Source organism: Schistocerca gregaria, chromosome 3 (genome assembly GCF_023897955.1).
Source record: "Schistocerca gregaria isolate iqSchGreg1 chromosome 3, iqSchGreg1.2, whole genome shotgun sequence".
In the NCBI taxonomy this organism is placed as follows: Eukaryota; Metazoa; Arthropoda; class Insecta; order Orthoptera; family Acrididae; genus Schistocerca; species Schistocerca gregaria.
In genome coordinates this window covers 495,525,365-495,538,084 of record NC_064922.1, presented here as the reverse complement: position 1 = coordinate 495,538,084, position 12,720 = coordinate 495,525,365, and the positions used below count along the sequence as shown (strand labels likewise).

At 40.1% G+C, this 12,720-nt stretch overlaps 1 protein-coding gene across 5 annotated transcripts in view; it reads right to left on the bottom strand.

The window, feature by feature from the left end:
* The window catches only part of LOC126354140 (uncharacterized), a 170,220-nt gene that overhangs the window by 69,498 nt on the left and 88,002 nt on the right, over positions 1-12,720 (bottom strand). For 4 of the 5 annotated variants that reach the window (XM_050003540.1, XM_050003543.1, XM_050003544.1 and 1 more), the window contains one exon: positions 1,456-2,664. In XM_050003540.1, coding sequence (XP_049859497.1) covers positions 1,456-2,664 — 1,209 coding nt within the window. The remainder of the gene's footprint in view (positions 1-1,455; positions 2,665-12,720) is intronic. The other variant, XM_050003541.1, reaches the window with a different exon arrangement.

Sequence of the window (12,720 nt, the reverse complement as noted above, 5' to 3'; positions counted from 1 at the left end):
ATACTAATTACAGAGACAGTGTTGAAAAAAGTTGTAAAATCTAAAGAAGATGGGCCGTTAAATGAGTGTGAAAGTCCACTTTCTGCACTCACATATCGACTGTTTTCCGGAAATTTGGACACTGTATTGAAGAGCAGAGTGAATGTTTTCACGAGATATTAAGAGGAGGTACCATCGGCACTGGGCAGCAGCTATGTTGGCAGACTGCTGTTGGATATTGAGGAGAGACAGTCATCATATACAAGGATCTGCAAGGACGTGAAAGATGATAAAGTTTAAAAATTTATGGAACGCTGTTCATTCCTTGATATTATGAAGGCAGTGATGAAGCAAACGAGGAGAGTTCTGATGAGTATTTTTTAAATGTGTTTTGATTAAAAACTCATCTTATGTGAAATGGTATTAGAGCATATTTGTGGGCTCAGAAGTGAAACTCGTTAAAACATTACTTCTTATTTTGTGTAATAACCTGACGTGATAGGCAAAAACGGTAGTTATTTCTAGAATCAGCATAAAAAATTGATTCTAGGATACCTACTTTCTACAAATCGTCTGATTGTTGTTTGCATTCGATGTATTACTAATCTTGGACAAAAACACATTTACTTCTATCACTTCGGAAGATCTGACGTCGCCTTGGCGTCAGATCGCCTGAGGGAAAAGTAATGAATAAAGCTAACCTTACCAAATGTTGGGGTGTCCACTCTAATTGGTAAGTAACATATTACAGATGTTCATAAAGGTTAGAGTTCAATCTGTTTTTTATTATCGAATTTAACTTATTTTGTGTATTTTAATCCAATAACGTCTTCACTGAGAAAAAAGCTTTCAATCCTCAGAAACCAACCATAAAAAATAATATCTGGTGATCATCGTCTATATATATTGGAAAGATCCCATTTCGTAGCAGGGACTATTTCAGACAGCCTTATGAAGCTTGTTTTCATCAATTAAACTTAATTAAAAAGCAAAAGTAACTACCATGAATGTAATTCTGTAAGAAAAATTCCAGGCTGCCCATTGGTCAGATTACGAGTGGCCCACAAATTTGTGGAACAGTCTGCAATAAGTAACTTTAGCCAACTACGTAGGACCTATCAGACTACATAAATTAATTTAGAAAAGAATTAAAATGATATCTGGTTGACAAACACCTCTAAAATGGGAAAGTACTTCCAACAGGGTATTTTGCATAGTAGTGAAACAAAAACCTATAATGTTAAACACAGAATTAAGTTCATTTATCATTTACAAAAATTTACAATTATAGGATAAATACAACTATGGAAACGACCAGCATGAAGTTGTAGGAGCAGCTGACAGATATGACTTATGGATCTGCTTCCATTTTGACAAGTTCTACGTCATTACAGAACATTGTGCATATGGCCCAAGGAACAAGCTAAAAGTGAAACTAAACTAAAAACTAGTAAGAAGATACATAGACGTACTCACGGCTTACTGAGACTCTCCACGTAGCTATGTCTTGAGTAAACGGCACTGTCGTCGCTTCCAGTCACCTTTACATTGTTGTTACAAGTGTTTCCTGACTTTCTGACATCTGCTTCTTGATGGTTGCCTTCACCCCAGTGTGGAGTGGGAGATATAACCGACTTACGAGATGAGGTAGATGCTAGAGGACTCGCTCGCTGGAAACCAGGGAGGTGGTTCAGCTCGCCTGCAGCTGGCGCTCGACAAACGCTCGCTACAGGAGATGAGAGCTTATCTGTCCGAGTTTGTAGCCCGTTGACTTGGGCCGCATCACTTCCGCTAGCCTGCCAACTTTTCAACGCTTTTTCCACACCATCCATGTGACGTAAGCTACCTCCACTGCCAGCGGGCGTTTGGTTACCTGACTGAAAGTCTCCATTACTGCTAGAAGATCCCGCTGCCACTGTGAGGTTCCCTGTTTGCTGTAGCCCAGATGCATCAGTTTCGTAAGTACCCGCTGTGAATCTGGCACTGTCTGGCTCTGATTGCGGCATAACCCTGAACTCTGTATCGCCGTGTCCGACGTGGTTTCTCGAATCGTCTGCGTCGTGACTTCCAAAAGTGAATATACCTTTGCCAGAAGATGGAGAAAAAAACACGCTGTCGGAAGGCTTCGCACCGTCACTTGCAGCGCGGCGTGTTGCTTGCTGAAAGTTGATGGTCACATTTTCTGGCTGGCTTACAATTTCTTCCTCGTAAGAATAAGCACCACTGGGGGTATAGCGTCTCCGATTTGCACTTTCTGGATTCTTTGTGGCGGCTGCCCGGGCGCTAGCAAGGCTATGCATAGTGTATGAGGCCTCAACGTCGAGCTGTGTAATAGGTGGTCCAGTTTTAACAGCCGCATCGACCTGTGTAATAGGTGGTCCAGTTTTAACTGCCGCTTGCGGGTGCATTTCATTGCCTCTTTCTAATACAAGTGATGGACGCCGCGAAAAATATTCTTCCAGAAAAGGACTGTTGGCTGCGCTCCGTGGACGTGGCATATTTTGTAGGCCCCGGTGTATGTCTCCTAACGGTGGACTGAGAGCGATGTCCTTCGTTTTGATGTTAGTCATCAGGCTTGCTTCACCTTTTCGAGGTCCAGTAGAAGTAGGTGAAGCTGGGAAAAGGCTTGCTTTAGCACCTGAAGTGGGATTTCTTTGCTGCCCAGTTTGATCTCCGATGGTGACACTGTAAACAGGCAAAAAATGTCAGGTAAATTTTGTTTTGTTTTGAAATGCTAAGGTTATGTGCCTTCTGAAAATTTATTTTGACAATGTGAACCACCACAGCTACTATATGTTTCATAAAATACATATTTAAGTAGTTACCCCATCAGTTGCTGTTGCGATGTGAGCAGATTATGAATAACTTTGACAGATCTTACCAAATATGTATTTGCCACCTTGCACAACCGGAGTGCAGATGTGCAGTGTACTAGTGACATATAATAACAGCACTGATGCTTGACAATTTAACTTAACGTCAAGCTAAGATAGATAGATAGAGACAGACAGAGAGAGAGAGAGAGAGAGAGAGAGAGAGACAGAGAGAGAGCTAGAGAGAGAGAGAGAGAGACATACATACGGAAATTGCTCATTTTGTCAATTTTAAGTTGCAATAAAAATAAATTCGGCACAAATAATTAAAATTGTACAGTAGATAATTATTGACGGCTGTTCGCTGGAATAACGCTGATGGGCCAGCCACTGTACAACACAGTAAAATCTCCAGTCTTAAAGTGCAGGCTGCTGCCTAGATGCTATATACATAATATTAAAACTTTGCACCTGCCATGTCATCAGCTAAAATAGTGTACACATCTACAGATCCCGACTTAAATTTGCTCTCAAACAAAATGTGGCATATAGTGATTTTTACGTCGAAGGCATCACAGATTGGGAGGGAGGGGGGGGGGGGGGGGGGGGAGGAGAGAGGCGGTGTTCTCTCGCTAAAATATGAAGACATTTGTTAGGGGACAGGGTCCTTTCTGGAGGCGGGTTAGGGTTCTTCATTCTGACAGAGCAACTGTGTGAGGTACACGATGTCAGCTTCAGCTTATTGCTCTTACGGCCAGATACTCGTCCTCCCATGGATGTGCGACTCTTGACTTAACAGCGAAATGACAGCGTGCAAGGAACTGCCAAAAAGTGTCACGTCATTTTTCTCTATAGGCCTTCTTGCCTGCTTGGTCTTGTTGTTTGTTTTCCGCCGGCCGGATTGGCCGAGCGGTTCTAGGCGCTACAGTCTGGAACCGCGCGACTCCAGTTTTTGTCTATAGTGTACGGCTCGGAGTGTGACTTTATAACATTTCACGGTTAGCGACGGCTGTCTTGTTAGTGTCTATGATGGGTGAAATTGAGAAAGCAGTCGTAGTATGACCAGGGGAAAAATACTCCTGCCTGAAGACAAGAAAGGCGAATATGCACCTCTTTAAAAGACTGTGATATAAAAGTGGGGAACCAGTTGCTTCAATCTTCATTCCACCTTCCTCACCGAAAATTTGAGGTGTGATGTGTAGATGACCCTGGGCAACGCTGTGCTGTAACTCAGCGGCGGAAAATCTACACAAAGACTGACCGACTGTGTGAGTGACTCCCGGTTAAAGCCGAGGTGAACGAAAAGCAGAACAGCCTCTCCCGACGGGAACAATAGGTTAAGAAGAGATAATGCATATGAAACATCAATACAGAAGACTACAGGAAAGCGAAAGGAGAAATCCTGGGAAAAAATCTTGGTGAATGGAGAAGAAATGTTTTTTTATTATTACATTTTTATTTTTGTAGATGATATTCATGTGACGGAGGAAACGATTTCCAAACTTAAAGACCATGGTTTTACTTTTGTTTAAGATAAGGGAGGTGACAATCATGACCTGGCAGCTCTGCTCAATCAAAACCGAAAAGAAAATATGATTGTAGGATTAGGACAACCAGAACATGCTATAGGAATCAAACTGTGAGAAGTAACTCTAAATACGCCCGCCCGGTCTAACGCACGGCTTTCCGGGAGGGAAGGAGCGCCAGTCCCCGGTACGAATCCGCCAGGCAGATTTGTGTCGAGGTCCGGTGAGTCGGAAGTCTGTGGATGGTTTTTAGGTGGTTTTCCATCTGCCTCGGCAAATGCGGGCTGGTTCCCCTTACTCCGCCTCAGCTCAGACGGCGATTGCTGCGCAAACAAGTTCTCCACGTACGCGTACACCACCATTACTCTACCACGCAAACATAGGGGTTACACTCGCCTGGTCTGAGACGTTCCCCGGGGTGTCCATGTGGGGCCGAACCGCACAATAACCCTGGGTTCGGTGTGGGGCGGCGGATGGTTGAAGTGGACAGCGATAGTCGTCGTGGGGTTGCGGACCACTGCGGCTGCGGCAGGGACGGAGCCTCTCCGTCGTTTCTAGGTCCCCGGTTCACATAACATAACATAACATAACATCCCTATATAATGTTTATAGACCTCTACCAGAATTCTGGCCAATAGATACGTATATTGCTAAAAGATGAACACCCAGCTACACACTGCCTATTTCAGTTCTCACCAAACTAGATGGAGTTATTCGGAACACAACTCTGAAGGTGAGAGACTGAATGACTGGCCTGACGGGAGGGATCTCGCACCTCTTGTACAATCCGAAAGACCTAGAAACTCTTTCAACAGGAGCATGGGGATCACAAACAATACCCAACTGGGTTTTGTCACAAGGGGACCAACAAGAGACGTGCTTCAAGTGCAAAGAAGGGTCTTACCGAAGTACCTTAGAAGCACATACCAACCTCTGATTATCCAAGTGAAACTGTCAATACCTGTTATACAAAGCGTCCCAAAAACCCAGGTTGGAATCTAAAAAAGGCTGACTGAGAGAAATAACGGACTCTACTGAGAGAGCGGTGAACCGTGTTCCACGATTAGCAGAGAATTATGAGCAATTCACTACTCTGATATATAAATCTGCATTGAAAAGTATTCCATACGGTACCAAGAAGGAATACACACCGTGCTGCTCGAGAGAGTGTGAATCATTATTGGCAGAATACCAAAAGACGGAGAACTATGTGGTTGTGGAACAATTGATTCTAACAATGAATGAAGAACGAAGGAGCAGATGGATGGAAACGACGGAGAGCATGGATTTGACTCAGTCTGGCCTCAAGAGCTCCTCTCAGCCTTCGTAGCAGACACCAGCTCTTGAGTAGTCTACTACAAAGGTTGAGGGGAGCTACAACCTTCCACAGACCTTCAATGAGAATGACTACCCACCATCTAAGGAGAAAGCCGTGGCACGCTCAGGCGACGTCACGCAGTGCTGGCCAAGGTTGTTTAGGTGCTACGCTGACAGAAACGATAACCTGCAGTCTTACTCAAACGATTTTACAGAATCTACTCGTAAGAAAATTAGATTTGTCCCTTACTCGGAACTTTATGTGTCAGCTGCATGCTGAACTGCCCTTCATTTAGTTAATGGTTACGGTTATTGTGAAATTTCACATACAAGCACGAAATTCGAAAACGCTGCAATGAAAAGTAGGGGTCGCTATGAATTTGCATTGTCGCTATGAATTTGCATTTGGTGCATATTAGACCATAATATTGTGAATCAAATGTATCTAACATTTTGAATTTTTGGGAGGGAATCACTGAGAAAATGGATTTTATGTAGCACGTTCACTTCCGATTGCATGCGAGAATGAAATATTCATAACGTAGCTCATATTTCTTAAACCGTTCGAGATATCGAAACGAGATTTTGGCGAATGACAGCATGCAATGAGGAGAACTTTCTACTTTGATATAGCTGATGCTAAGTTATCATTTTATTTTTTTAAGACTCGTACTTTAATTTTTAAGAATCACCGACAACTAGTGAGAAGAGAATTCGCCAGTATGAATAACAAAAACAAAATTTCTTCTCTTATGTTGCTGTAGACCGATACAATGAAACTTACCAAATGATTTTGTTTTTAAACTTGATTTATCTTTGAGATATGAAAACTTACAGTACATAGTGTGTTATCTTTCCGTTCCTATCTCCGTACAGAGTGAGGGTGTGAATCTTCTTACTACTCTTATTTGCGTAGTGTTCTAGTAATCGCGATAAGTTCGTTTGTTTACTTACTGCTGCTTAGGCCTAATTTTTCGAGTGTGCATATTTAGCGTTATACCGCAATTGGAAGTGCATTTTCTGAAGTTTAACTGGTTAAATAAGTTCATTAGTGTGCTTTTCAAGCTCACGATTAAAGATTTTTCTTTTATTTTGCGTATTGTTCCAGTAATCGCGAGAAGTTCGTTTTGTTTATATTTCGCGGCTTGGCTTACTTTCCATACCGCAATCGTAAGTGCATTTGGCACAGATTAACTAATTAAATACTTTCATTAGTGTGCTCTTCAAGCTTGCCATTAAAGGTTTTTCTTTTATTTACATATTCTTCCACTTATCGCACAAAGTTCGTTTTGGTTACATTCGGCTGTTTAGGCCTAATTTTTGATCGTGCATATTTAACGTTATAACACAAATTTAATTGCATTTGGCAATAGTTTACTTACATATTATTTTCCAAAACATATTTAGTGTCCTTTTGCATCTGTATTTAATATATTATGCTTATCATTTAGTAAATCTCTTAACTATTTTCCAAACTACCATGGATACTAAGTGAGTGAGCTGCAGTAGGAAAGTTAGTTCAGGGGTTTTGTGCAGCTGTTGTGACAGGTGGTTTCATTGGGGAAATTGTAGCGGCGTGGGAATTCGGGAAGCAAACGAGACTCTTCCATTCTTTTGCAGGGTTTGCTCAAGATATAGGATTATAGCTGAAAAGGAGAAGAAAATTAGAGCCCTTCAGGCTGATTTGGACAGAGTGAGGGAGGAACTGAAGAGGTTAAGGGGGGAGGAGGGCAAACTGCGGTGGGAAGTGGTAGCTGGGAACAGGGGCCACAGAAAGAGAACAGTGTCTGCCAGTTTCCCAACTGGCACAACCAATAGGTTTGCATTGCTACCACAGTTAAGTAAGGAGAGGCTCCAGTAGAAGTAGATGTAGTTAAGATGCAACAGAATCTCACTAGGAAACCAACTGTTTCAAAAAAAAGTAGAAAGTAAGAGGACAGTTCTGTTGCTAGGTAGCAGCCATGGAAGAGGTGTGGGCCAGATTTTGCAGGAAAAATTAGGTGACAGGAAACAGGTCACAAACTTTTTCAAGCCAAGTGCAAGTCTTAGCCAGGTGGTAGAGGATATAGGTTCCTTGTGCAAGGGATTCACAAAGCAGGATCATGTGATGATAGTGAGTGGAGTGGGAAACAGTATTGATAGGGATCAGGGCTACAGTATTGAGTGTGACCTGGTGAAAATAGTCTCGACAACGATCCATACCAATGTTGGGCTGTTGCCTGTTTTCGTGCGGCATGATCAGCCCCAGTTAAACTGCTCTGTCAGGAGGGTAAATATGGAGTTGGATAAGTTGCATAGGGCGGCCACTCTGTCAGACATTGGATTGGTTCCTGTAGAGTCTATTGATAGGGGGGATTTCACAAGGCATGGTATACATCTCAATAGGAAAGGGAAGGGGAAACTGGCAGGGTTGTTAGCGAAACCCATAAGAGGGGACACTAGTACTCATGGATGTACCTCTTTTTTAGACTAATATCAGTGTCCAATGAGAAGTTCAGGCAGGAAGGTGCTAAAGAGGTCCAAAACTCACAAAAAAACTCACAACAGGAAATTAGATAATAATGTTGTCATATTTAACCAAAATATTGGTGGATTAAAGAAAAAAGTAGATTCTCACAAAAGGAAAGTAAAAAATAATGTTACCATTTTTGGCCGAAATATTCTGGGATTGAATAAAGTAGATGAGCTCCTGGTTTGTTTAGATGACATTGAATCTGATAATGTAATAGATATACTATGCCTGTCTGAGCATCACATTCTGTCTGATATGGAAAAGGTAAATATCAGTGGTTATAAAATAGCTGCACATATGGGTAGAGAGACTAAGGTGGGAGGAGGACATGCCATGTATGTCAAAAGTTATCACTGTGTAGATAGCTTAGATACAAGAAAGTTTTGTCTAGAGCAACATATAGAAGCATGTGCCTGTCAATGTAAACTGAAGGAGGGCTCTTTTATAATGTAACAGTGTATAGGTCCGCTTCAGGAAACTTTCATTTATTCCTGGAAAACTTGGATGCCTTGTTGTGCTATCTGTCAGATAAGGGAAAGAAAATTATTATTTGTGGTGACTTCAGTGTTGATTCACTGAAAGAATGTAATAGGAAGAATGACCTGGAAGTCTTGCTCGGTTCTTTCAATTTGTCATCTGTCATTAATTTTCCTACTCGGGTAGTAAAGGACAGCAGCACATTGATAGATAACACTTTTATAGACCAAGACAGGTTTAGAAATATAAATTCTTGTTTTGTTGAGAATAGGCTTTCTGATCATGATGCTCAGCTAGTTACAGTATATGAGATAGCTCCATTCAGTAATTCAAAACTACCCTCCAAAGTTGTGCATTCAATTAATGACTCATCAATTAGAAATTTCAGAGAAAACCTTCAGCAGTTAGACTGGGATGAGGTGTACAAGGAACCCGATGCTAATTTAAAATATAACTTATTTCATGATACACTTGTAAGAGAATTTGAAAACTGTTTCCCCAACAAAGTAGTGAACTCTATTTATAAGAAATCATGCAAAAAACCTTGACTTACTAAAGGAATAAAAATATCTTGTAACCACACAGAAACAGCCAAATTATAAAAACTACTGTGCTACATTAAGAAAGGTTGCTAAAAAGTCCAAAATCATGTGCATCATGTCTGAGATTAATACCTCTGATAACAAAATCAAAACAATTTGGAATATTATTGCAAGGGAGAAAGGGGAACCAAGAGTACAGGTTGACAGCATCACCATGAAAGCGAATGGAAACTTGATAAACAACAAGCTGGAAGTCGAAAACATTTTGAATAACCATTTTTTAAATTTTGTAAAGAAAATAGGATCTAAATGTTCATTATAAGAAGCAAGACAGTTAATGGAAGAGGCCTTACCCACACCATTCGATACAATTGAAATTCCACCCACCTCTCCTTCTCAAATTAGGGAGATAATAAACTCTCTCGAGAATAAATCTCACATGGAATTGATGGCATTTCCAGCAGGATAATAAAAGCTTGTTCCCAATAAATAATTAGGATTGTTAGCCACATATGTAATAGCTCTCTGAAGCAGGTTATTTTCCCAGATAGACTGAAGTGTGTCATTGTTAAACCAGTGCATAAAAAGGGGATACGTCTAATGTCAACAACTACCGCCCAGTCTCTCTTCTGACTGCCTTATCCGAAATTCTTGAAAAAGTAATGTATTGTACAGTAGCTTCACACCTATGTAAATATAAAGTTTTAACAAAATGTCAGTTTGGTTTCCAGGAAGGTTTTCCAACGGAAAATGCTATATATACTTTCACTAATGATATATTAAATGCTCTGAGTAACCGGAAGTCACCCGTTGGTTTTTTTGTGATACATCAAAGGCTTTTGATTGTGTAAATCATGGAATACTTCTAGATAAGCTCAAGTACTGTGGTATGAGTGGGACAGTGCTCAAATGGTTTAAATTGTACCTAACTAGAAGAGTGCAGAAAGTTGAAAAACAGTTAACATAATATGCAAAAAACTGGTGATTTCTCAAACTGGGGAAAACTCAAGAATGCATTGCCGCATATATTAATGACTTGCCATTCTATGTGCACGAAAATGCAAAGCTGGTACTTTTTGCCGATGATACAAGTATAGCTATCACACCCAACAGACAAGAATTAACTGGTGAAATTGTGAACGATGTTTTTCAGAAAATCATGAAGTGGTTCTCTGCAAATTGGCTCTCATTAAACTTTGACAAAACACAGTATATACAGTTCCACACAGTAAATGGAATGACACCATTAATAAATATAGACTTCGATCAGAAATCGGTAGCTAAGGTAGAATATTCAAAATTTCTAGGTGTATGCATCGATGAGGGGTTGAACTGGAAAAAAAAAACACACTGAGGATCTGATGAAACGTTTGAGTTCAGCTACTTATGCTATTAGGGTCATTGCAAATTTTAGAAATATACATCTGAGTAAATTAGCTTACCACGCCTATTTTCATTCTCTGCTTTCGTATGGCATCATATTCTGGGGTAACTCATCATTGAATAAAAGAGTTTTCATTGCACAAAAGCGTGTAGTCAGAATAATTGCTGGAGCTCATCCAAGATCATCCTGCAGACACATATTTAAAGAGCTAGAGATCTTCACTGTAGCCTCACAATGTATATATTCACTTATGAAATTTGTTATTAACAATCCGAACGAATTCAAAAGTAATAGCAGTGTACATGGCTACAACACTAGGAGAAAGGATAATCTTCACTACTCAAGGTTAAATCTAACTTTGGCTCAGAAGGGTGTAAATTATGCTGCCACAAAAGTCTTTGGTCACTTACCTAATAGCATCAAAAGTATGACAGATAGCCATATAGCATTTAAAAGGAAATTAAAAGAATTTCTTAATGGCAACTCCTTCTACTCATTAGATGAATTTTTGGATATAGTAAGTAGGTAATTTCCCCAACATACACAAAAAAATATTGAGTGTCATGTAATATCTTGTGTAATGTAATATCTTGTATAGACACCTTTTATTAACCTGACACGTTCCACATCATTCCAAAGTGTCGTTTTCATGATCTATGGAGCAAGTACTAATCTAATCTAATCTCTAAACAAATATCTCTTAATTCTTCAGTGATACTGACTTTGACGATCGTTTGGCAAGTTTCTGCAAGTCGTCAGTGTGTTCACAGCTTTAGAGCCACGATATAATTTTATTGGGTCAGTTATAGTCTTCAGTAAAAATGCAGAATTATTCTATTCGAAATAACAAATTTGATGCTTGTTCATCTGTGGTTAACAACGTCACCAAACATGAGTGGACTGCTGTAGCCTGTTGTGAAGTTGTGTACCACGGAGGCTACGGCGGGGACGAAGCCTCTCCGTCGTTTCTAAGTACCCGGTTCATACAATACAACGGCTACGTTTCTTTTGTCGATAGTTTAATTTTGCTTGTTGTTGTTTGTAGTAGCTTACCCGCATTCCTATTTTCCTATTCATTATTAAACCTACTCCTGCATTACCCCTATTTGATTTTGTGTTTATAACCCTGTAGTCACCTGACCAGAAGTCTTGTTCCTCCTGCCACCGAACTTTACTAATTCCCACTATATCTAACTTTAACCTAGCCATTTCCCTTTTTAAATTTTCTGACCTACCTGCCCGATTAATGGATCTGACATTCCACGCTCCGATCCGTAGAACGCCAGTTTTCTCTCTCCTGATAACGACATCCTCTTGAGTAGTCCCCGCCCGGAGATCCGAATGGGGGACTATTTTACCTCCGGAATATTTTACCTAAGAGGACGCCATCATCATTTAATCATACAGTAAAGCTGCATGCTTACGTTACCAAAATACAGTATAATTTACACAAACAAACCTTGCAGTAGCTATTGTGGCGGAATCCTGAAACAGAATGTCTTTTTATACAAACAACTGGCGATCGGAGAGGTTAGTAGCTTACAGAAGACATCATTGTGTCAGTTTACAGCACCATAAAGCAGAAATTTCAAGTTTTTCATACTAGCAAATTCTCTTACCACTAGCTTCCGATGACTTAAAAAATTTTAGTACTGTTTAAAAAAAAGGAAAAGCAAAATAAAGCTACACTTTCTACTATATCGCTGTAGATAAAAAATACCGTAGGTTAACCATGTGGCAAAATACTCTCCTCTTTGCGTATTATCATTTGCCAAAATCTCGTTTCGATATAGCGAACGGTTTATGAGATATGAATATTTCATTCTCGCGCGCATGCCATCGGAAATGAACCCACTACATAAACTTCATTTTTTCAAGACTGGAGGCAGATACTGGTACCCTACCAAATTTAAAGAAAAATTCAAAATGTTAGCTACGTTTCATACACAGCCATGCATGGTCTAAAATTCACCAAAAGCAAATTCATAGCGACCTCTATTTTTCATTGCAACGTCTCCGAATTTCATGCTTCTATGTTAAATATCACACTAACTATAACGATTAACGAAACGATGGACAGTTCAACATGAAGCTGACACATAAATCTACAAGCAACGTAGAAATCTAATTTTTTTACGAACAGATTCTGCAAAATCGTTTCAGAAAGATT